At 39.0% G+C, this 24,739-nt stretch overlaps 1 protein-coding gene and 2 pseudogenes across 1 annotated transcript in view; 2 read left to right on the forward strand and 1 right to left on the reverse strand.

The window, feature by feature from the left end:
- The first annotated feature begins 880 nt into the window (after window positions 1-880).
- LOC102850326 (U3 small nucleolar RNA-associated protein 6 homolog) overlaps window positions 881-24,739 on the forward strand; it is a 32,315-nt gene continuing 8,456 nt past the window's right edge. Inside the window, exons 1-14 of the mRNA XM_006890937.1 lie at window positions 881-972; window positions 3,135-3,219; window positions 5,343-5,384; window positions 5,623-5,715; window positions 6,430-6,477; window positions 6,916-6,979; window positions 9,347-9,465; window positions 10,653-10,730; window positions 11,840-11,921; window positions 12,385-12,466; window positions 13,243-13,427; window positions 14,086-14,165; window positions 14,624-14,701; window positions 22,592-22,771. Of these exons, the coding sequence (XP_006890999.1) occupies window positions 881-972; window positions 3,135-3,219; window positions 5,343-5,384; window positions 5,623-5,715; window positions 6,430-6,477; window positions 6,916-6,979; window positions 9,347-9,465; window positions 10,653-10,730; window positions 11,840-11,921; window positions 12,385-12,466; window positions 13,243-13,427; window positions 14,086-14,165; window positions 14,624-14,701; window positions 22,592-22,771 (1,308 nt within the window). The remainder of the gene's footprint in view (window positions 973-3,134; window positions 3,220-5,342; window positions 5,385-5,622; window positions 5,716-6,429; window positions 6,478-6,915; window positions 6,980-9,346; window positions 9,466-10,652; window positions 10,731-11,839; window positions 11,922-12,384; window positions 12,467-13,242; window positions 13,428-14,085; window positions 14,166-14,623; window positions 14,702-22,591; window positions 22,772-24,739) is intronic.
- LOC102849910 lies at window positions 7,262-7,663 on the forward strand (annotated as a pseudogene).
- Window positions 18,962-19,316, reverse strand: LOC102849502 (annotated as a pseudogene).

Here is a 24,739-nt window from a genome sequence, read left to right on the forward strand (position 1 = left end):
TGTCAATTGGTATACCATCTATTCCTGGAGCCTTATTTTTTGCCATGTCCTTCAAAGCAGCCGTATTATAATAGGAAGATCTGCTGGCCTACTGGTTAAAAGCTGCGCTGCAATCTTGAAGGACAGCTGTTCGAATCCACCCGCTGCTCCACGGGAGGAAGGGGGGCAATCTACTCCCTTACGATTAATTGCCTCTGAAAACCCTCTGGATGGGTTGGTTCTGACTCGATGGTACACAACAACAACAAGAACTAGTGGCTTCGTGGTAAGAAGTTGCACTGTTAAATTGTAGGTCCGCGATTCGGATCGCGTTGTTCCTCGGGAGAAAGATAGGCTATCTCCTTCCTTGTCCTTGAAAACCGACCGGGAGGCACCAACGCCAGTACTTTATGTTACATTCTGCTTTTTTCTGTATTCTTGATGTTCAAAAGCGAGGGCACAGCACAGAATCAGAAAAACAAAAGCCAAAGACAAACACATTTCAAGCTAGCCTCAGGGAACAGCTCCGCAGACGCGTGCGTGCCTTACCTACCGGCGCCCACGTCCAGCCCCGCGCGCCCCGGGCCACGCCTCATCCCCGCCCCGCCCCTCCAATCCGGCCATCAGGTTTTACGTTCTATCGACAGGAGGGGGCTCACGCTGCAAGCAATCCCACCTTCAGCCACAGGGAGGCGACAGCTGCCCCAAGAACCACAGAGCTTCCCGCCCACCATATCCTGGACCCGGGGCCGAGCTACCGGAAGCGGAAGAGGCGGGAGTTAGGGCGCAAGTTACGTGTGTGCGTGCGAGCGTCGAGGCAGCTTCTCTGGCAGCGGAGCTTGGTTTTTTCCTACGCGTGGTTTTGTGAATTTCTCGACTGTTCGTGTTGAGTTCGAACTTTATGGCGGAGATAATCCAGGAACGTATAGAAGATCGGCTCCCAGAATTGGAACAGCTGGAGCGCATTGGGCTGTTCAGTCATGCGGAGATTAAGTGAGGAAGGGCTGGGGACGCGGAGCATTGGCGCCGGCGGAGCGGGGCTTGGGGGCGTGTGCACGTCACGGTGCAGGGATGGGGCGCTTTGCTTTTGCCTAACGTGGTGGAAGCCCATTTTCCGGGTTTTTGATGATATCGTTAATTAATTTCTCATCCATTGTACGATGATCCATCCATGTACCCATCGACATAATTGACGGCCATTTGTGGAGCCAAGTTTTGGGGCTACAAAAATGGTTTAAAAACTTATTAAAGTGATAAAACTGATTAAGAAAAGTGATTAAAGGAGCGCACAGTGCTTTTTGTGCTCTGAGAGTTAGAAATAGTAAACGTTTAGGTTACCGTGCGGGGTAATGACATTTTTTGCGGTAAGTATGTTCTAGAGATGTGAATGTGAAGATCCGGGAGGGGAGAAAAAGCCTTCGTGCCCTTGCAGACTGGGACCATTTGACATCCTATTTTACTCCAACTTGTAATTGGAATGAAGTAATTTATTTGTCCAAGTTAACTGAGCTTATATAAACTAGTTATTGTGTCCCGTCGAGTCGGAACCGGCAGATAGCTCACCCTCCAGCGGGTTATCAGAGACACAGGAGGAGATTGTCCTTATTCCACGGAGCAGCTGCTGTACTCGAACCATGTGCCTTCGGGATTGCAGCGCAGCTTTGCCGCTAAGCCACCAGAGCTCCCTTATAAAAAAAGTTAATTGAGGTTAGTAAGGTTGGGTTTTTAAAAAGTTTTCTTCTAGTTTATTTACAAAATTAAAATACATTGTTTTCAAGAACAAATTCTTTCAATTTCACTCATCCCTCCATCAAATTATACAAAGCCCATGATAAATCCCCCTCTCCTCCTCCACAAGCTTAATAGTTTTAAAGTTGTCTTCTGTTGCTATTTATTTTGCAGTAACTTTAGTTATGTGTGTAAAAACATAAACCTTTCCTTGTGAAACAGTGTAGATTTTTACCAATTCTCAACTGTCATTAAGCCAATTTCCACTCACAATGACCCTCCGTCAGGTTTCTGAAAATGTAGGTCTTACTGGGTGAAGTCTGTGCCTTTTTCTCCCTCAGAGCAGATGGTAGATTCAGCTGAGCCTCTTGTTTAAGGCAATACCTAAGGGCTGCAATACCAGAGAATTTTAGGTTCTTAAATGCTTAAGCTTTATTATTATCAAAAAGAGCTCTAGTGGCCTAGTGGCAAGGGAATTGCACACTGCCAACCGTGTAGCAAGTGGTTCGAATCCACCAGCTTGCTCTGTAGGCGAAAGATGAGCAGTCTCTCCTTTGTGGTTTACAGTCTCTGAAAACCACAAAAATGTCAGGTGTGAGTATGGCAGTGAGTAGTATTAATGGTGCCATAGATATTTGTCTTCCATCTTTTGTTTAAATTCTAAGATTGGGATCCACAGGAGCTGCTCTCTGGTAGAAAGGCAGTCCATTGGTAAAGATTTGCAGCCCCTGACCTTGGTGGAGATCACCATGAATAGAAACAGACTCGACAGCAGCGAGTTTGGATTTGGTTCTTATGGGTTTGTTCTGTGTTCATGGTTAAGCTAAAGGAAAATTTCTTCCCTAAATCCTTTATGGTAATACACTTTTTCAGTCTAGTTGTAATTTACATATTGAACATCCAGAAATAAAATTATTTAGAAAATATACTTGATTATTATTGACATCTAAGCATTCCGAGTTTGGAGGGGAAAAGAAGCTTTTCTAGTATCCCATGTAAGTATTGTATTGTGTTACTGATGGGGATGTAAATGGTCCTGGTGATAGATGAAGGTAATTAACTAAAAAAAAAAAGGAAAATTAATTCTAATGCAGTTAATATGGAAATCATGGGAAAGGATGTTTGCATCCCTTCATATTAATGTATTTGATAAGTGTTTCAAAAATATATAAATAAAGAGACTAAGAAAAAGTTATTTAACTTTTACGCTTTTTTTTTTTTTAAATTTTATTTTTGTGTGAGTGTACCATCAAATCAGATCTGACTGGTACAGGAGGAGATTGTCCCTCCTTTTCCCGGCAGAGCATCTGGTGGATTTGAACCGTGTGCCTCTGGGATTATAGTTGCAGCTCCTTGCCACTAGGCCACCAGAGTGCCCCAACTTTTACTCTTTTTGATTGTTAAATTTTAAATGTCTTTCTCCACAGAGCTATCATTAAGAAAGTGTCAGATCTGGAGTATAAAATACAACGAAGAGCCCTTGTTAAAGAAGATTTTATCAATTATGTTCAAGTAAGTGAACAATTTCATTACCTCTTAATCCTCACCTTTTAGAACAGAATGGTGAACGTGATAGCAATTTTTTACGGAATTCTAGAACTGGAGATTAAACAGTTAATTTTTGAATAGGTAAAAGATAGAGGAAAGAGTTGAGAGTAACATTGCTTTGCTAAGACTTTATAGTCCTGGCCAAACTGAATGCTCTTCTTTTTTTTAAATTGAATTAGTAGATCAGAGTACAGTGTATCAGAATTTTACATGTTAAAGCATAAAGTCATGCTTGGAAATGACAGATACCAAAGTCAGGTTCTTACTTCTGAGGAAGGAGAGGAATAGAATCAGAAATGTGTGTATAGGGGCTTTTATTCAGAATGTTTTCTTTCTGGGGGAAAAAGAATCAAGCCAATACAGTACAATGTGGGCTTAATTAGGATTATGCTGTTGTTGTTATGTGCCGTTGAGTCATCTGTGACTCATAGTGACCCTGTGTACAACAGCCCTAAACCCTTCTCTATCCTATGCCAATCTCACTGTCTCCGACACACCTATCCCCATTACCCCAGTTACTGAATCAGTCCACTTCATAGAAGGTCTTCCCCTCCTGTGCTGTCCCTCCACCCTCCCAAGCATGACGTTCTCCTCCTAGAACTGGTCCCTCCTTGCAACATGTCCAACTATTTGGGATTGTAATGTATAATTATAAAATGTATAAAATTTTTAAAAAAGTATAAAATTAATAAAAATTTCAAAATGTTTAAAATACAGGATTGTGTGGAAGATGCTTGTGGTTTTGTATGCCTGAAGTGTTTCATAAAATGTTAGGAAATGAAATATGCAGTCTTAGGAGATTCTGAACTTTTTATGTCTAATAATTTTAAGCAAAAGCTTGGGAGAGAATTATGTAGCATAGATTTTTTTAGAGGGCCTAGGTAGTATTGCACGGGGAAGAAGTGTGGTGAGCCAATCAGATTTTCACTCCTGTTTCAGCTAGTAACTCCTGTATATGTGCTTTATTTGTTGATGCATCAGCTAAAATATTGTTTGGGGAATTTTTTTAAAAAAAAAATAATAAGTCTTAGACATTGTATAGGAATGATCAGTCACAAGAAGCACAGTTGTTGTTGTTGTGTATCGGAGCCAGAACTGACCCATAACTGACCCTCCTCCGGGTTTTCAGAGGCAGTTAAATGCACGTGAGGAGATGTAAAGCATAGAACGAATAATAATAAAAAAACCCCAGTCTGAATATACTCTCGTGGACTAGACTGTTGAGTGAAAAATTGTATTATTTTTGCTCTTAGAGCTATAGTGCAGTGGTAGCTTAACGTGTTGAAAGTTGGTGGCTTGGATCCACCAGATACTGCAAGTGAGAAAAATGAAACAGTCTGTCCCTGTTAAGATTTATTGGTTTGAAAACCCAATGAGGCAGTTCTGTTCTGTGAATATACTATGAATTGGTATTGACTTACACCAGTGAATTTAGTTTCTGTGTGGCTCTTAAAGAAGTACCAGTAGTGCAGTGAGTAGCAGTTTGCGCTGCTAGCCAGAAGTTTGGCAATTTGTATCCACCAGCTGCTCCTCAGGAGAAAGATGGTCAGTTTCCTCCTGTTAAGGCTTACAGCCTCACAAACTCATTGGAGGGCCATTGTGATTGCAGTCAACTGGAAGGCAGTAGGTTTTGTAAGTCTTAGAATTTTAGTTATTGAAAAAAACAGGTGTCTTAAAGTGGTTAACGTGATTGGCTGCTAACTTGGAGGTTCAAATCTACTCAGAGGCACATTGAAAGGAAAACCTGCTGTCTACTTCTGAAAAACCAACCACTGAAAACCCTATAGGAAAGAAGAAAACACTATATAGCACAGTTCAGTAGCATGCATGGGGTTGCCAAGAGTCTGCACTGACTGCACAGCAACTGCTTTGTTTTTCAGAAACATGCTGATTACTATGTGTTTGTGAATTTCATTAATATGAGTTTTCATTGATTGCTAGTTATTTGTCTATAAATTACTCATCTTGATATAAAATATTCTTATATTCTTGATTTTTAATTACTTTATAATTTTCACTAAATAGATTTTCTGTGTTTGAGAAGTTATAAAAATCTTTCTTTTTCTCTGTGTAATTTTTGTTCATAGTATGAAATTAATCTTTTGGAGCTGATCCGGAGAAGAAGATCTGTAAGTAAATGATATTCTGTAAATTAAGTGGGAGACAAAGAATTAAGCATTGTGGTTCTGTGGCTTAGAACTAGATTTAGGAAGCCAGTTGGCCTTGACAGATTGTGTGGTGACATGCCTGTAATAGTCATTTGTAATTATTTGCTTTCTCTGTCAGTATAGTTAAATGATGACTAGAAATTTTGTTTCTGATAAAAGCTGTTAAATTGAGGCAGTATTATTATGTCCCTTTTTTTAGCGCATTGGATATTCATTTAAGAAGGATGAGATAGAGAATTCAATGGTACAGCGTGTACAAGGTGTCTTTAAACGTGCTTCATCAAAGTGGAAAGTAAGTAATTGGCGACTCCTTAACTATATAAGATATGTTTTATAAATATATGGCTTAAGTATTAAAATGTGTTCTGCCTTATTTTCGGTATCACACTTCTTAGTATTTCATGATACAGTTGTTGGGCCAATTTACAATAGGTCACTAAGAAAATGTCACTGCTTTATAATTATTCTGTGAAGATAGTGCCAAATGCACTGTATTTGTTATAATTGAGAATCACATAATTGTCTGGGGATATATTTCAAAGTACATTGTAGAGTAGAACAAAAGCCCAACCCTACTGAGTTGATTGTAGCTCCTCCATCAGAGACTGAGAGGACAGTGCCTCATCTTTTTTTTTTTAAAAAAAAACCCAACAGGGTGATTTGAACTCTCTGCCTTCAGGTCTTTGTGAAGAGTAGGGAGGGTTGCAGTTTCAGAGTATTCATAAATTATTAGAAGTGGAGACTGCTCCTTACTCACTTGATTATTTTCAGGTTTGACTTGTCAGCTGATCATGTGTGCAATGTTTATATGTGCTTTGGATTCCTGGGAATGGCATGCTTTATGTTTTTCCCCTTCAGTACCATTAAGAACTTCACTATATAATTTGGATAGCTTTTTGCCTTTGAATGTGGTAGGAAGATGTACTGGAGAGAAGTTAATCAATGCAAAGATGTATTATTTGTAGAGTTGACATTCTGGCAGCTTACAGCATTTTTTTTTTTTTAGGATGATGTTCAACTTTGGCTGTCCTACATAGTTTTTTGTAAGAAATGGGTGCGTATTGAGAGCCATGTCTTACTCCTCCTTTTCTTTCAGTTTGTCTGCCTTCTAAAACCTCATACTTGATTGTTGATGTGCATGTTTTCTCCGAAGGTGTAGAGTTAAAAGGAATTTAAGAGGGCTGGACTTCAGTGTAATAGAATTTATATATCAGAATGACTTTTCGTAAGTGAATGCCATGTCACTTGAAAAAAAAGTGCTTGGTGATTGTTAGGAGTATTTTTTCAGAAAAGGTCAGTTTATTTAAAATGCTTGTATTAAACGGTGTAGGTAGAAGAGAACTATGTGTCTGTATTTCTAAGTCTCTAGGAATAGTGTCATTCACTCCCTTACATTACAAAATTGGTGAGAATACAAGTGCATATTAGATATTAAGAGCAGTGATTATCTTGTGCAAAAATTATAAGTTTTCTTTTTCCTTTTTTTTTCCAGGGGGCCAAAGTTCAACTTAGCAAGGTATTCTCTGCCATGTTGGCCATTCATTCAAATAAGCCAGGTACGATGAATTTTTTAAGAAACTCTTTTATTCAGAGTTAAGCACTGTTGTGAGGAATGCACTTAGGCAGTTGATAGAGCAGTTTTTGGATAACTAGTTTTCTCTCAGTTCATTGTTGCATGTCCTGTGCCAAGTCCTGACTGCAGACAAGATAGTGATGGTAAGACAGACTCTGGTACTTAGAGAAGTTTTATATTTGTAAATGGGCAAAATCTGAGGGATTTAAAAAATTTTAAGGGGATCTTTCCACCTCCGGCTGCCACAGAGAGAGGAGCTGCTGCCATGTCTGCCCGTCTGCAATGGATGGTTGTGTGTAACTGCTCCAGCTTCTTGACTTAAGAGGAACAAGCTGATCTACAGCACTGAGCCCAGTAACCTCAAAGCCTGCAACTCATTCTGCTATAACAGGCTGATCTACCACAAGACCGTGGGCGTGGAGCCGCCCCCGACAACAAGGGGGTCGTGGTGGTGATGAAGTGGAAGTCAGGCCAGAGGAAGCCGGCCACCTACTTTGAGCAGACCACCATCCACAGGAATGCCCCGGCCATGCTCAGCAGCAGCCGCCAGATGATCCGCAAGAACAAGTACTGGCCCGATCTGTGCATGGCCAACCCCATCCTGCGCAGCCAGAAGGAGCTGGTGATGGTGAAGAGGAAGCGAACCCACCCCACCAAGAGCACTTGAGCACCAGCCGCCCCAGCAATAAAGACATTTCGTCTCCACCAAGAAAAAAAAAATTAAGGGGAAAATATTAATAACAGGTTTTAGAAATGTCTGGCACCGAGTAGGTTTTTATAAGAGAAAGACTTGTTATGTGTGAATGACACATTATTATATAGTGGAGGAGTAGTGTTTGATCGTCAGGGTATAAAGTGTCTCAACCAAGCATTTCATAGTGCACAAGACTCTGATAGGCTAGTTAGCCATTAGAAGTCCCTTTCTCTACATCCCTTTCTTTGCCAGTTTACTCAGGAGGATATAGCAGAGCAACACTAGATGTGCTTTTTCATCAGACTCTGCATAGTGGTCTGAGACTTGTGTATAGTGACAGTTCAGATGTGAGGGAACAATGCTGTGCCATTGGATGTGGGAGCCATTCTGCCTTAGAAGCTTTATGGATGTCCTAGAAAGAACCATGCTTAAGAAAGCTCAGAGCAGTGGCTGTTCACCATTTACACCCCTCCTGGTCCAGATGTGGTTAGCAACCACAAAGGATGTGGATCCTTTTCATTGGAAGCAAGCTTGCCTACCAGCACAGCTGATCTTTACTTAATTTCTAGGGAAATGACTAGAATTTAACTCAAGGTTTTGTTTTTAAGCCTTTATTTCTAGCAGGTACGATTAAAATTTCAAAAATTAGGAGCTATTTCAAGTAGGGAAAAGGGGAAAACTATTTAAAAAATAGAGAAAATAATACTTAGGAGAAATTTTTTTTTCTGGAATTTTTTACAATTTGAAAACGTATATATGGTTTCAGATGGTTATGTTCTTAGATTTTAGGATCCCTGTTGTAGTACATGGGGTATTTTTTTGGCTACTGACTGAGACAGTGACAGTTTGAAACTGCCAGATGCTGTTCAAGAGAAAGAAGGACATTCTCTGGTTTGTGACTTCAGACCTGATAGAGGGTCTTTGTGAATCAGAAGTGACTTGATGGCAATGGACTGGGCCAGTGTGGGGCTGGGAGTAGGCATGTTTTACATTTAATGACATACACTAACAGGTGCTTATGGACCCATCATCTAGATTGAATAGATATTAATTTGGCTCAAAATTTTTCTGATTTTAAAGTCGCAACTTTGCAGATAGCCATTAGTAGTCCCCATATCCATTTCTTTCAGTTGTTGTTGTTATTTATGTACCATCAAGTTGGGAACGATTCGTAACTGACCCTCCAGGCAAGCTCTTGTGGCCTAGTGGCAAGAAGCTGCACTGCAATCCCAGAGGTACACAGTTTGAATCCACAGATGGCTCAGCTGAAGAAGGAGGGACAATCTCCTCCTGTACCAGTCAGATCTGATTTGATGGCATATACACAAAACATAATAATTAAAAAGAAAACCTAAAAAAACCAAACAAAACACAAAACCCAAACATAACTGACCCTCCGGCAGGTTTTCAGAGGCAGTAAATTACACATGAAGAGATTGCGCATCTTTCTCCCATGGAACAACCGGTTGATTTGAACTGTATGTCTTCAGGTTAGCAGTGCAGATCCTTATCACTAGGCCACCAGAGCTACCTTTTCTTTCATTAAGACTTATTAAAAAGTTCTTTGAGTATTCAGAGTGGAGCATTGCTCTTTGTTTGACATAAATTGTATTGGTAGAAAAAAGTCTGACGATTGATAATTTTTTCCATTTGTAGCTCTGTGGATCATGGCTGCCAAGTGGGAGATGGAAGATCGCTTGTCTTCAGAGAGTGCAAGACAACTTTTTCTTCGAGCTCTACGCTTTCATCCAGAGTGTCCAAAACTTTATCAAGAAGTGAGTGTATACATGGATGAGGATGAGAGAGTGATGGCTCCGTTTGGTTGTCTGGAGACACATCCTTTATTAAGTTTGCTGTTTATATTAAGTTGCTAACTTAACGCAAACTTCAGTTTATGGAGACTGGGGATAAATATATAGGAGCTTCTGGGGAAAAGGAGATAAGGAAGATGAGAGAAACAGCTCTTTGTTACTTGGCTGGTGGTAAGTGTGGGCATTGTCCAGCTTCCAGATCGTTAGAGGTTGGAAACCCCACCTTGTCATTGGGGTTGATAAGAGAGTGAGACAGAATCTTACTTTTTATTTAGAAGCAAGGATCAGAGCTCACTTACCTTTTTTCTTCTCTTGTTTCTGGTTGGATTTTTTTTTAGGGTTTTCTTTTTCCTCCTCTCTTTTTTGAGCTAGGTGTCACTGTTTGATACTCCTTACTTTTTGGGAATTTATTGCTTCCTAGAGGAGGGTGCTTTCTAATATTGATGGCCAGACACTTGAGAAAAGGAAATGCTGATGTATGTTTTTGGAAATGGCGTGCTTTTCTTAGACATTTCTCAGGATAATGAAAATTAAGCCTGTATAAAGAAAAGAAGAAGGTATAGATCTTGATACTAATTGGATTTATAGAAGTACTCTCTTTTTTACGCTTGTTCAGTGACAATTTTTTATTGTAAAGATATTTTTCATATATTTTTAGATATCACATTGCTGTCTTGAAAAACTTGTAAGAGAAAGTCTTCCCTGCTGTTTGGAGGGAAGTTGTAAAGTGTCATTTTTTATATGATTTTGGAGGTGCTCATAAATTCTTGTACTTAATATTTTCTAAAATGGCAGTAAATCTATTGCCTTTTCCGATCAAAAGTAGTTAGAATATGTTTTTGTGCACAGAGAATATGCTAGTAAAACAGAAGAAACAGAAAAAAAGTACTTCACTCTTAACCACATATTTTTATGCATATTGTGAATACTTGCAGCATAGAGTTTCTTTCTTTAAAATGGGATTCTACAAATTCTTTTTTCCCCTCCATTTAATAATTTTTATGCAAATTTTTGAGTGACATTGGCTACATTCTTTACAAGTACATAAGCATTTTCATTATTCAGGTGGTTCTGTTTCCGTGAGTCTCACCCCTTTAAATTCTCACCTTTGTTTCTCCAAAGATTTTCCGTTCATTATTTGTCTTCTGTAGTACTTTAGGATGGAACTGATGCATGCTGAGAAAATGAGAAAGGAAAAGCAAGAATTTGACCAAGCAAAAATGGAAGTGGTAAGGTCATACTCTCATTTGTTAGTTATACGTAGTGTATTTTAATATTTTTTTATGTAGTGTTTTGAGTATGTGTAGAAGTAAGAAAATCTTTGGAATGTAGCTTTATTTCTAACTTCGTGTTTTATTTTGAAACTTGAAGATGAGTCGAGAAGTCATCTATTTAAACGTGCTTAGGTATAAAAATATTTAGATAGTATAACTTCAGTGATCTTAAATAATTTTTACTGTTGGAATGGCAAAAAGTTATTTTTAATAGTGTATAATTTTAATACTGTATTAAGAAGAATCGAACACCTTATTACTGTCAATTCAGAATTGACTCATAGCTGACCCTCATTTAGTTTTCAGAGACTATAAATCACATAGGAGAAGATTATTCACCTATCACCTTTGAAGCCTGTCTCTAGTGAATTTGAGCTGCCAGAGAGACATACTTGTAGATTAGTAGCACAACTCTGTACCCACTAGACCAACAGAGGTCACTGGTATTAGTTCATTAAATGATGTATGTATTAATGAACTAATGGAGACTCATTAGTGTGTGCTTTTTAGTCATCTTTGTTCTCTTTTTAATATAATTTAAATATTTTAATATGTAATATTTTTATGTTAGAGACTTACAAAAAATTAAATTGTTGGCAGTAAAGGAACTTTGATATCATTCATCACTTGTTAGTGATTTTCAATTCACAACTTCTCCCCCCAAAATAATATCATATGTAGAGGAGTAAACAAGGCACATTAGGGCTGACTGACTCTGAGTCTTAAGTGGAGAAGAGGCCTAATCTGTCCTATTCTGATCTAAGTGGGGAGGGAAGCTGTGTGATCTTGTGGCTACTCCAGAAACCTGAGAAAACAGTTACAGGATCAGTGATGTTATTTGCAAAGCATATTGATTTTCATTCAATCATTCATACATGTTTTGTTTTATTACATTAATTGCAAACCTAAAAAAGATGAGTGATGTTCTTCAAGCAGCACATTTTACAAATGAGATAATGGACCTAAGAATGGCACAGATTACTTAGAATTGTTCGTTTCATGGTAGGACTCTTTCTGTATAATGTCCTAGCCCATTAAGTTACGTTTACTATAACACTATTTAGGAAAATCTTGATTATACTGAAGAAATCCTAACTGGTGAACTGGCACGGATCATCTACAAAAACTCTGTGAGAATTATTAAAAGTAAGTAACTTTTGGAAGCAGAATGTGGTGATGGGAAAGGGAGGTAATATATTTATGAAAAAGACTTTAACTAATTTAAAAAATTCCCAGTAGACTGGATAAAGCTCTGAATGCAGAAACATGTTTCTTTTATGAAAGGTATCTTTTCCATTAATTGAAATTTCCATTTTTATTGAGCATTTAAACGCAAGTAGAAAGGGTAAAAGAAGTAGATGATTCAGCGCATTCACCTATTGTCCTTAAGAAGCTTAGAATAAAGAAAGCTTTATGAATATGCCAAAATAATAATGGCTTTGTTTGTGTGGACTATGAGTGATTTCTTTTCCATTTGGTTCTATTTTCCAATTTAGAAGATCTAAAAATCTAACTTCAGTATTTAGAAATGGTGCTTAGAGTGTAAAGTGATCCTTAAGAGTCCTGTTGACAGTGAATCTCCTCCACTTCTTTGCTGTTCAAATTGTAGGTGCAGAATTTCATGTGTCATTGCTTTCAATTGCACAGCTATTTGATTTCGCCAAAGATTTGCAAAAAGAAATTTATGATGAGTAAGTAAATTTATGAAAAGTGACTATTTCTGATAATGTTATTGATTTGTTTGGGATTGAATATTTAGGAAAAGCAGATAACCAAACTAAATCCTTGCAAGAAAAGTTTATAAAGTTTTTAGAGAAGTTGTCTGACTCATTGTTTTCCTTTAGAAATAGTTTGCTTTCAATTCAGTAATAAATATATTCTGAGATTTCACATGAAAACGTTGTTGTTCTTTGTTGGTATGTCTTGTCAAGAAGATGAATTGTGCTTATTGATATTTATGAATACGTGTTGCAGGCAATTTTACTTAGAAATTATTTACAGCCTGCCTTTAAGGTATTTCCACACCTGGATAGCAGTTTCACTTTGACAGGAGAGTGAAAGAACGTGGGTCAGTTTACTCTTTGTATCTTTAAAGGTTTTGGTGGGCAATTAGCTTGATAGTTTTGCTTTTTCATCTACCTTTATTACTGTAAAAAATCAAGATAAAACACTAATGCTTAGGGGCTCACAGAGAGGCTTGAACTGCTTGTTTGATGTTGAACAATTTGATCATATGCAAGTTAACACTTGCTAAGGGTGTGTGAAATGGTCTGAAACACAGTGGATGGGCGACAGCTCTGATCCATTAATAAAATTTCTCCAGGGAACCTGTTTTAAATGTCTCTGGTGATAAAAGTTGTTCAAGAAGTGTCCTGTGTGAATTTTTAGTGCAGAAGAATGTCTCTGTGTTTGGTGTTCCAAGTGAGGCTTTGGACATAGGGCAGGAGACAGTAAGTGTGTTTTTCAGCCTTCAGACGCTTCACACAGATGACCCTCTCACTTGGGATTATGTGGCCCGGCGAGAATTAAATGTCGAGTCTCAGCCAGGAGAGGAGCAGCCTGCAACAAAACAAGCCAGGACAGTGGAGATGGACCAGAAGGAGGAGCGCTGCTGTGCTGTCTATGATGAGGCAGTGAACACTCTGCCTACAGGTGAACTTGACAGGTGGCGTGCTGGAGAAGTGATGGGCATTATGAATGTGCATCTGAATTGCTCCTTCCCATTCTCAATATCAGTAGCAGCAGTCTCTGTCATACAGTTTACAGTATGCTTTACTCTGCACATTGTTCGTTCTTTTTCTGGTAGTGAAAGAACTGCAATGAAATGGTACTTAGTTCAGTTATTTGAGGAAATGATATTTAGGAAATAATGATAATTTTAAATTAAAATTCAAATTCACACTGTTGAGTTGGTGCTAACTTATTGCCTGTTTTTGTCCTGAAGAGCTGGATCCAGACCACTGGAAGCATGTGGCCTTTGGTTAGCAGTGTAGCTCACTGTGAGCTGCATCCCCAAAGGACTCTCAAAGTCTTTTGACAATAGATTTAATTTTTATTTTGTAATGTTGGGATATAAAGACAAAGTGGATAAGGCTTCTAATAGGGAGAAAGTTTTTGATTTTCCTGTATATGTTGTTACTTAGTTGCCTTTTCCAAATATTTGAGATGTTCAATTGCCTGTAATAGGCATAACTATTTTTCATCAGGCTAATATAAACTGTGCTCCAGAAGATTTTTCCTCTTGATAAAAAGTTACATGTTGACTTTAGAAAACTGGTAACTTACACAGCAATCTTTCTGACTTTTCTAGAGGCCATGTGGAAGTGTTACATCACCTTTTGCTTGGAGAGATTTGCTAAGAAGACAAGTAATAAATCCCTCAGAGAGAAGGTAAAGATTAGAAGAGACAGTGATCTGAAAGAAGGACCAAAGTGCAGCTCTTTTCCAGTTAAGGACCACTTCTAGAGCTTCATGCTTAACTACTTTGTCCTTGAGGGTGGGTTTGTCCCAGTATTGACAGTTATGTTAGAAGGTGCCTCCTTCTTTAGGTGGCTGTGTTTGATGTACCTGCCCAATTTACTTGCTCATGAACCAAACATTTATGGCGCAACCTCTTAGCAATACCCTCTCTGAATTCTCAGAAATATATAAAACTAAAAAAAACCTCCACAAAACGAAAACATATGTAAAATTGGTTTTGTTCCCTGTCTGAGCTAGAATCCCCTAGTGATCATCCCTGTAATGAACTGTCAGAGCCAGTATCCCCAGGATCAGTAGTCAGAGCTAGTATCCCTACTGAGAATCTTTAATGAACTGAGGGGGGTTGGGGTTTTTTTTTGTCATTTCAGAGGCTGGAAAGAACCATGATTGCATTCAGAAGGGCACATGAACTCAAACTTCTGCCAGAATTGCAGTACAAGCAATGGGTAAGGATGTGGGGATCACACTCCCTTACTGGTCAAATCAACTTTATTTCAGTAGTTAGTGCCAATGTCACTTTTTTTTTTAATTGTGTTTCTTTATTTTTTGTGTGTACTGTCAAATCAGATCTGACTGGTACAGGAGGAGATTGTTCCTCCTTCTGCAGCAGAGCATCTGGTGGATTCGAACCGTGCACCTCTGAGATTGCTGTTGCAGCTTCTTGCCACTAGGCCACCAGAGCTCGCCTCACGTTGTTTCTGTTTAGTGATGTAACTATTCTGTCTAGTGGATTCCAATTTATAGGGACCCTATAGGATATGGTAGAACTGTGCTGCCAGGTTTCCAAGGCTGTGGAGGAAGATGTGGGCAGTCTTTTCCTGTTAAGATTTACAGCCTCAGAAACCTGATGGAGGATTGTTTTGCATCGGAACTGATTTGACAGCAGTGAGTTGTTTTTTAAAAAAACTTATGAAAGCTAGTTTTTCTGTGGAGTAGCAGATGTAGTCAAATACTAACTTTTCTTGTACTATTAAGACTTCATATAGTTCTCCCACTAAGCCCATTTGACAATTTGATAGGGTAAATGTAGAGAATATTTACATTAGTTGTCCGTGCTTAGGGGGTTCTGGTGGCCTTGTCTGTAAGGCTACTAATCCAAAAGGCTTCATCTGTCTGTAAGTTTGAATCCACCAGTGGTTCCAAGGGAGAGAAGTGGATCATCTCCTCCTATGTGATTTACAGTCGTGGAAACCAAGCAGAGGGTCAGCTGTGAGTTGGTTCCAACTTGACAGCAGTGAGAGTGAGAGCTCAGATATTTGGCTTCCCAAAAGCAAAATACAGATCAGTAAAGGAAGCAATAAAATATAATGGAAAAGGGTAGCAAAGATTCACAATTGTAGATTTATTTTGTTTACTAGCCTTAATAATTTTCTATTTTTTTTGTTTTGTTTTTGTTTTTTGAAACAAACCACTAAGCATCCTTTTCCTGAAGGCTAGACCAGATTAACCTGGCCCAGATTAACTGCTGGTTCACTAAAGACAAGTGGATGTGCTCCTGGCATTTAGAAGTTGACATTCTAAAGAGGCATACTAAACCATCCCTGTGGTGTAAGGAATGATTCTGAATAATGTGCTGTGGGAATACACATTTCTAGGCTAGTGTTGGCTGTGTAATAGATGACTTTGTCAATCCATTTGACATTTTTGTGTTAATTTAGTTGTTTTTAAAGTAGTTCTAATTTAATGATCAGAGTCTTGAGATGATTACATGAGATATTATCCTCATGAGGTGAAATTGGGACAGAATTTTTGTATTTGTTGAGTACCTTCTGTTTGTATAATTTCTTACCTCTTTTGATCTGTATTGTGTAGTTTTTACATAATTGCAGACAGTGCCTTTGCTAGTGTGTTTTTACATTAATATTTTGCTGTATTTTATATGTATCTACATGATGTGTATACTAATTTTTTGGTGACTTAATCTGCAGCCTGTATGGTATGCTTAACCAAATGGCTGCATGCCTCTGGCAGGTCAAGTCCACCAAAAGCTCTTATAGACAAAGGCAGGCAGCTTACTTCATAAAGAATTACCGCCTTGCAAATTGATGGAGAGTACTATGAGTTGGAATCAACTCTGTGGTAGTGAATTTGAGTTTTATACCAGTGTGTTGACACCCCATCACCTATTTCCCTTTTGACATCTTCTGGAAGTACCTAGATCTGGATGAATTTAACTCTTGCTTCTTGAGCTGTTGAATACTAGCGAGACAGTTGTGTCTTATAAACTGAAGGTAGCTTTAAATATTGGATGGTATGTCTCCTTCCTTTCCTTTATTATATTTTGCCCTTCACTGTGCCTGGGGTTTTCAGATATCTTACACTACTCAGATCTCCAGTGTTGTCAGTTCTTTCTCAGATTTCCTAATTACCACCTCAGCACTGCTTTGGTGTCCTAGCTTTATTTATTTTTCACTCTTGTGAGCAAATTATAACACGACGTTTGCCATCGTAACATTTTTAATTGTATAGTTTGGTGTCATTAGTTGCATAAATCATGTTTTATAACCATTACCAATATTCATTGCCAGATTTCCTATCACCATAAGCAGAAACCCAGTGTTTCCTGAACAGTAACTTCCCCTTTCCCCATCCCTTCTACCCACTCCTGAGAACCACTGATAAATTGGTCTTTACATCTGCCTAGACTAGCCTTTTCATTTGAGCGTTGTGATCGATTTCAACCAGCCTAATATTTTCAAGATTTATTTATGTTGTAACATATCACATGACTTATTTTCTCTTCATGACTGGCTATTATTCCATTGTATGTACAGACTACTTTTTTTTCCCCTTTAAATCCATTCACCTATTCATGAACATTTAGGTGGTTTCTACCTTTTGGCTGTTGTGACTGATGTAGTGCTGCAGTGATTATTAGTCTGTATCTGGTAGCTGTTTTCAAGTCTGATGAACTGGTTTTTAATGAGTCCTTCAACTTAACTGCCTCTAAACTTAGCTGGTTTTATACCCTCTTTTTTGGATTATTTTTCATGGAATGCTCTTTTAAAAATTATTATATTCTGGCTTCCCATTGTCCTTAAATGAAGCCCCAAGTCTCCCCAGTTTGATTTATTCCCATTCTCTAGCGTATGGCCATTCTGAACTTGAATCATTTTGTGCTTTAGGTGCCGCACATCATAATCCTCTTGAACATGCTTATTGGGAGAGCTTTCTGTTTTCTTGGAGCTCTCTGCTTGTACCTGACTAAGTTGGTCTGCTTCTCCTTACATATTCTCTTCCTTCCTGGGAGACCTTCCTCAACACTTCTCAGAAACCCATTGGACTATTCTGCTATGTATTCCTAAAGCATCTGGTCCTTTTCCTATCTTGTCACTTACCGACTCTACTCTCTACTGCTAGATTTGGAAGCTCTATACATGTTAAGGAATGTACCCAGTTTTCTCATTATTGAATCAAGCTTTTAACAAAAATACTTGTTACGTGCATATCAGTAGACCTCACTTTGCTGTATCTTGGTTTGGTGAGGGGGACAGCATATGCGAGAGAAGTGGAGTGAGCACCAAATACAGCCAGCAGAAAATGTGGTTTGGCTGAACTGTCTCGCTCCTACATCCTCCCCCAGGAATCACAGATTTGAACTTTGAGCTGTTCCTGCACCTGTTTTGGGTATGGGATAGCATCATTTTGGAGGGTTGCTTTCTGTTACTGCCTTTAGTCACAGGAGTTTGGTCTGTCATGCTTTATTTGCGGTTTTTAAAGTTTTGTTATATTGTTCCCTTTGATAGTCTGCATTGTGTTAATCCTTTGGTAAACTTGCAGAGTAAACCTTTGAGTCCGTGCTAACCTATTCTGTTTACTTGAATTTCTCTGTTTCCTGTACCAGAAAAAAGGGAGGGGGGAAGGGTTGTTGAGTGAAGTACAGTTACAAATACCATTTACCAGCATTTTCCAGAATTTTGTAAATTGGATTGGGTTCAGGTTTTTAAATATTTTTGCTGCAGAATTATTTTTGAACAGATAAGCTTTCCTTCCATTCATTTTCTTTCTAAAAATTGCAAGTGCTTTAGGTAAAAATTTACATAGTGAATTAGGTTCCCATTTAACTGTTCTTAGTAGAAATGATATTATTAGAATTTTCACAGCATTCTCATTGTCTGTTCTTGTTTCCATTGATCTAGCTTCCTTCTCTTTTCATCTTTGCTTCTGAGTAAATTTTGGCACTTTGGTTATTTAAGGGACATATTACTGACAGGCAAGCATGTTTATTTTTATTTTATATTTGCAAATATATTTAAAAGTTACTCCTAAACCCAGGTTAGACAGTCTGCAGTGATTCCATGTTGCTTGTTTGTTCTTAGAGTCTTAGCTAGATTGGTCTAAATTTTATTAGATTTACAACCCTCATAAAGCTGTTCTATACCTGGAGTCACTTTTTTTTTTGTTTAAAACCACAGATTTGCATGTTTTTTAATAAAACCTAGAGATTATTTACATGTTGGAAGATTTTAGAACTTCAGTGAAAGGGGCAGCTTCACGTGATGCCATTTCAAAGGTGATTTATTTCAGTCTGCATACTTCGCAAGAATGTCACCATCTTTATTTTTTAAATTTATATATATATTTTTTTTTTTACATATATATTAGGAAAAAACCACACAGGGACTTTATTACTCCTAGTACGGGGCAGATCTTTCAGGGGCGGCAGGAGGTGTCAGTGAGGCAGGGCTGTAGAGGCAGGGGCGACCCTACTTGCCGGCGATGTGGGGTTTCCTTAGGACCACGATGAGTGAGTCCCCACGCAGGAACTTCTTAGAGATGTAGCAGGCTTTGTTGACGGGCTTGGACTTCTTGCCCTTGCCACTCATGGGGACCTTGGTCCACATCTCCTTTACGTTCCCCAGCACCATGCTGCAGTGCCTGTCAAAGACCTTCATGCAGCCCAGGAGCTTCTTGTTGTTCCAACAGTTGATGAGCACTTGGCGTGTTGTTCTTGACTGATTGCATGAACATGGAGAGTGGCCTGTGCTAAACTCCTCCTCCTCTTGCTTCTGCTGTTCCTCTGGGGTCATCTTCACTCCTGGGCTTGTTGAGGAGGCTCATGGTGCTGGCTGTGGTCTTTAATTGCTCCCGTTCCCTTCTCCCTGCTTCTTCCTCTCAGAAGCAAGAGTGTCACCATTTTAAAATAAGAAATAATCCTTGTTGTCTGTAACTACTTTGATGCCTCCATATTCTGGGAGAAGATCTTTGTCTCCAACTTTCACACTGACTGGTTGAATTTCTCCACCCTTTCCTTTAGATCCAGATCCAGTTGCTACTACTCTTGCTTGCATACTTTTCCTTGAGATTTTTCTGGAAGCATAATGCTTCCCTTGGTTACAGTTTCAGCTACACTCCTTTCCACCAGTACTCAGGAAACTTTCTAAAAGCCTGTCCTGCGCTGTCAGTTAATGCCCTGTGGTCTGGTCTGTGTGAGGTCAGGAGGGTAAGAGCCAGTGCTTCCTTGCAGCACTGCAGGCCTGGTTCTGCTGGACTAGGCCTTCCTGTTTCACATGGGGTCTCCGCATAAGCGGTGCAGAGCTCTGGTCAAGGCAGCATTTAGGAGGAGGGCTTGTTTGGGGGCCTGGAGTCTCCTCTTAAATCTCCCAGCCCTCCCCAAATGGCCCCAGAGTGTGTTTATTTCATAGGTGTGTTTATTGGGCTGAAAAGTGATCCCTAGGATTGACTTCAGTGCCAGAAGATAACTTAGGGTAGCAGCCTTGGGGGTTCCTGTAGTCTCTTTCAGTCTTGTTTTTTATAAGAATTTGGATTTTGTTCTGCATTTTCCTCCCATTTTATGTGGGGCCTTCTTCTGTGCCCCTGCTCAAGATGCTAGTGGTGACTGGTCATCATCTCATTCTTGTCCCTGTGGGGGAGAGGCCAGTTCTATGGACTTATTTCTTCTTTGAGTCTTGTTTCCTCCTTCCTCTTCTGCTCCACATGCAGGAGTAGATACCATGAGTTGAATCGTAGATGGCTCTTTTAAGATCCCAAAGTGTAACTTACCAAACTAGGATGTAGAACAGAAGCTTCATAAGTTGTTGTGCCAACTGATTGACCTGTCCTGTGGAACTGGAGTCCTAGCTTTCAAATCTAGTAAACCAACCTTTTGTGTTACTTGGTTTTGTCTGGGGGTATCCATGGCTATGCCCTCTAAATATTACATGTATTCATACACGTGCATATATAGGAATTATGTCTACAGAGATAATTACATGTTTATACATATACATGTGCAAAAAGACCTTGCCATACACTTATATGTGTACCTATACCTATGTAACCACTCACATTTTTCTGTTGTCAGTAAATACAGACACTGTTACCAGTTTTGTTTTTGTTTTTTTTTAAACAAACAAACAAACAAACAAACAATGTGTAACCACTCACATTTTTCTGTTGTCAGTAAATATAGACACTGTTACCAGTTTTGGTTTTGTTTTGTTTTTTTTTTTAACAAACAAACAAACCAACCAACCAACCAACCAAACTAGTTGCCATAGAATCAGTTCAGTGCCTGTAGGGTTTTTTTAAAAATTTCTTTTTGAGTGTGTGTACCATCAAAAATGAAACTGAGCAGAGGACCTGAAGCACTTGCTTCAGAAGGTCAAGGACTGCAGCCTTCAATATGGATTGAGGCTCAGTATCAAGAAGACAAAGATTCTCACCACTGGGCCAATTGGCAGCATCCCGGTGGGTGGTGAAGAGATTGAGATTGTTAACAACTTTAGTTTGCTTGGCTCCACAGTCAACACTCTTGGCACCAGCAGGCAGGAAATGAAAAGATGTATTGCGATGGAAAAGTCTGCTGTTAGGGACCTCTCCAAAATACTGAAGAGCAGTGGTGTCACTCTGGAGACTGATACAGGCCATGATCTTTGCAATCACTTGCTGTGCTTCAGAGAGTTGGACAATGACTAGGGAGGATAGAAGGAGAATTGATGCCTTTGAGCTGTGGTGTTGGAGAATAGTATTGAATATACCATGGGCTGCTAAGAAAATGAACAGGTTTATCCTGGAGAAGATTAAATCAGGTTGCTCCTTGGAGGCAAAGATTCTGAAGCTTTCTTTTGGACATGTTGCAAGGAGGGAACCAGCCCTTGGAGAAGGACATCATGCTTGGGAGGGTGGAGTGACAGCGCAGGAGAGGAAGATCCTCTATGAAGTGAATTGATTCAGTGACTGGGGTAATGGGGATAGGTGTGTCGGAGACAGATTGGCACAGGATAGAGCAGGGTTTAGGGCTGTTGTACATAGAGTCACTGTGTCGCAGGTGACTCGAAGGCACATAAAAACAACAGTCACCGTCAAATTGGATCTGACTGGTAGAGGAGGAGGTTACCCCTCCTTTAGCAGAGCATCTGGTGGATTCAAACTGTACACCTCTGGGATTGCAGTGCAGCTTCTTGCCACTAGGTCACTAGCGCTCCCTGCCTTGTAGGGTTTTTAATGTTCTTTTCTCCAGGCCTTTCTTCTGAGGCACTTCTGAGTAGATTTAAAATGCTAACCTTGTGGTTAGTAGAGGAGCACTTAACTATTTGTACTCAGGGACTCCTTATGATGCTATTATATAGTGTCAAGTTACATTTTAGAAAAATTGTATGACTTTATACTATGTCCAGCTGCATTTAAATAAGCATACTACTTGTTTCCTTTTAGAGCCCCATTGCCTTTGAGTTTATTCTGATTCATCATGACCCTTTAGGGCAGAGTAAAGCTGCTTCTTAGGGTCTCCAGGGCTGTTATCTTTATGAAAACAGATTTTACAGCCTTCGCACTCAAAGTGGTAGGTTTGAATCCTGACTGGTTAGTGGCTGAGTGTCACCAAGCTTCCTTCTTGTCTCTGTACCATTTTACAAATGCTGAGTTTTATCTTTACAGATTTTTATACTGTTTATTGGGTGTGGATTTCAGTATAATCAATTCTTTTATTAGGGCGCTCTGGTGGCTTATTGGCAAAAAGTTGTGCTACAGTCCCAAAGGCCCATGTTTTGAGGCCATTGGCTGGTCCTCAAGAGAAGGATGGGCGGTCTCCTGTGTGATTAACTGCCTTTGAAAATCCACTAGATGGATCAGTTCTGACTTTGCGGTACACAACAACAACAACAATGTAAAATTTTCAGATCCTTTCTTCTTTTCACTGCTTTTCTGATAATCCTGGGAGATGAAAACAGGGAAAGAAGGAGCATCTCAGATTGTTCACTTTGTATCTGCCTAGCCATCATGGTAAAAATTGTACTAGAGAGGCGGTTGAAATGGTGGCTTAAGATAATGAATTACACAGATAATTGAGGCATCTTTTATTAATGTTCCACTTTTTTTCTTTTTGTCTCACCTAGATTGACTTGCTCCTTCACCATAAATTCTTGAAGGAAGCTCTGGAGGTGGCTGTTGCTGGGACAGAGTTGTTCCGAGATTCAGTGACAATGTGGCAAATGAAGCTGCAGGTGCTGACTGAATCCAAGAGCCCTGACATCGCCATGCTGTTTGAAGAAGCTTTTGGAAACTTAAAACCCCAGGTCTGTGTGTTGGGTTTGGTGTTTTATTTTTTTATATTATCCTATTAGAAAAGATAATTTTATGACTTCAAAGCTAATGTAGAGGATATTTACCGGTTGTCAGCTGACTCTGGAGTGGAGTGGGTTTTTTATCACATGATGAAGTCATGTGATAAAAAAATTGTGAAAAAGTGATAAAAGTCTGTGAAAAAAGAATTGATTTCTTTTTAATAGTCTATTTTTAATTTTTTATTTGAAAGTTCACCGTAAGAGGTAAAAACAAATAATAAACTTTTCTATTCTATATAGATATTTTTATTTGGATATCTATATAAATCAGATAGTAATACAATTTATTTTCATATACCTCCAAAACCTCTAACTTTTAAACACACGTGTTACTAAACCTGGAAATAACTAAATAAATAAATAACTAAACCTTGTAAATTTTTTTTGTATTGTAGGGAAAAAAATTTCTAGAAGGTTAAGAGGGAAACACCTTTTTTAAAACATTTATTTTTCTAATGTGATTTAAGTCAAGATTTACAAAGCAAATTACTTTTTCATTTAACCATTTGTATACATTTTATTTAGTAACATTAATTTTAATACCCACACTTTGCCCATTTCCTTCCTATAATTCTGATAATGTAGCCTAGATCTTAATTATTTTATTGCTTAATTAATTGTGTTTGTAGGGACATGAGTGAGGATCTGATAGACAGTCTAGATTAGTACTTGTGTTTATAGATTTTAGACCTATGAATCTGACTAATTGTAGGCTGTTAATTTTTTAATTAACTGAAAGCTAATTAGTGATAATAGTTTTAGGTATTGTTCTCCAAAGAGGGGAGCAAACAGAGAATTGTTCTGGGTGACTTGATAGGAATGGTGTCTGTATTTTGGCATACCATTCCTACTAGATAGATTTAATTAGATGTGTGTGCGCGCACGCGTGTGTGTGTGTGTGTGTGTGTGTGTGTGTGTGTGTCTACAAGTATTTTTTTTTGGTTCTTTTTGAAAACATACACAGCAAAACATACCAGTACAGTTGTTTCTACTTGTACAGCTCAGTGACATTGATTATATTCTTTGAGTCATGTAAACATTCTTACTTTTTATGAGTTTCTCCTCCATTACACCTAATCTCCCTGCCCTCTAAGATTGCTATTTAATCTTTCCATTTGTTATTGTCAGCTTGAGCCTCCTTAAATCTTTTTTTTTTTATTATCGTTTATTGCATTTTACTACAACAGTCGGGTGAGGGCTTTGAGTGACTGTGGGTCACGCTCAGTCCATCTTGGCAGCTGCCTTCTTCATGGCGCCCCAGAGATTGCTGAGTTCTTTTCATGTCCTCTTGTCACAGTTGTGTGTCCCCACTTTTTTTTATGTCCTTGAGGGCCTGCTTGTCCTTGGAAACCTTGAGAAGCTCCATGGCTCAGCACTCACAACGTATGAAGCTACTCACTTCCTGGCTCATAGTTTGTACAGACGTGTGCTTGGTGAGGCGGCAGCAGCTGTGCCCCGACTTGCTAACATTTTGGTTACTTTGCGGCCCTTGTTGAGGCCAGTGGCCATAGAGGTGCACAGCCGTGGCCCAAGCCAAGCAGAGGCTTGACAGAAACAGATCTCAAACGCTTGGATCCCGCATAAATCTTATAAAAGAGCATATTGCTTAAGGCAGGCATTTTATGTTCTAATTTGGTTTTAAGAAGACTTGAGATTTTTTTGGTTGAGGGTTTAAAGATGATCCCAGGGTTCATTCAGGCTTCATGGATCCAGAACATCTGGATTCCGAGAATTCAAATTCCAGTGTCTGCAGCTCCAGAGCAGCACGTGGGGTCTATAAGAATGAATCCATGTTTTAGAAACTGATCATCTCAGAAACTGGTGATTTATCCTGGAGGGGTTAATTTTCAGAGTGTAGTGCTAATTTTCATCCTTCATCACCATAGGCTCTTGCTCAAATGTTATTTCATTAAATTCTTC

This window comes from Elephantulus edwardii, unplaced genomic scaffold (assembly GCF_000299155.1).
Source record: "Elephantulus edwardii isolate Elephantulus edwardi_28Jun2011 unplaced genomic scaffold, EleEdw1.0 scaffold00094, whole genome shotgun sequence".
Lineage (NCBI taxonomy): Eukaryota > Metazoa > Chordata > Mammalia > Macroscelidea > Macroscelididae > Elephantulus > Elephantulus edwardii.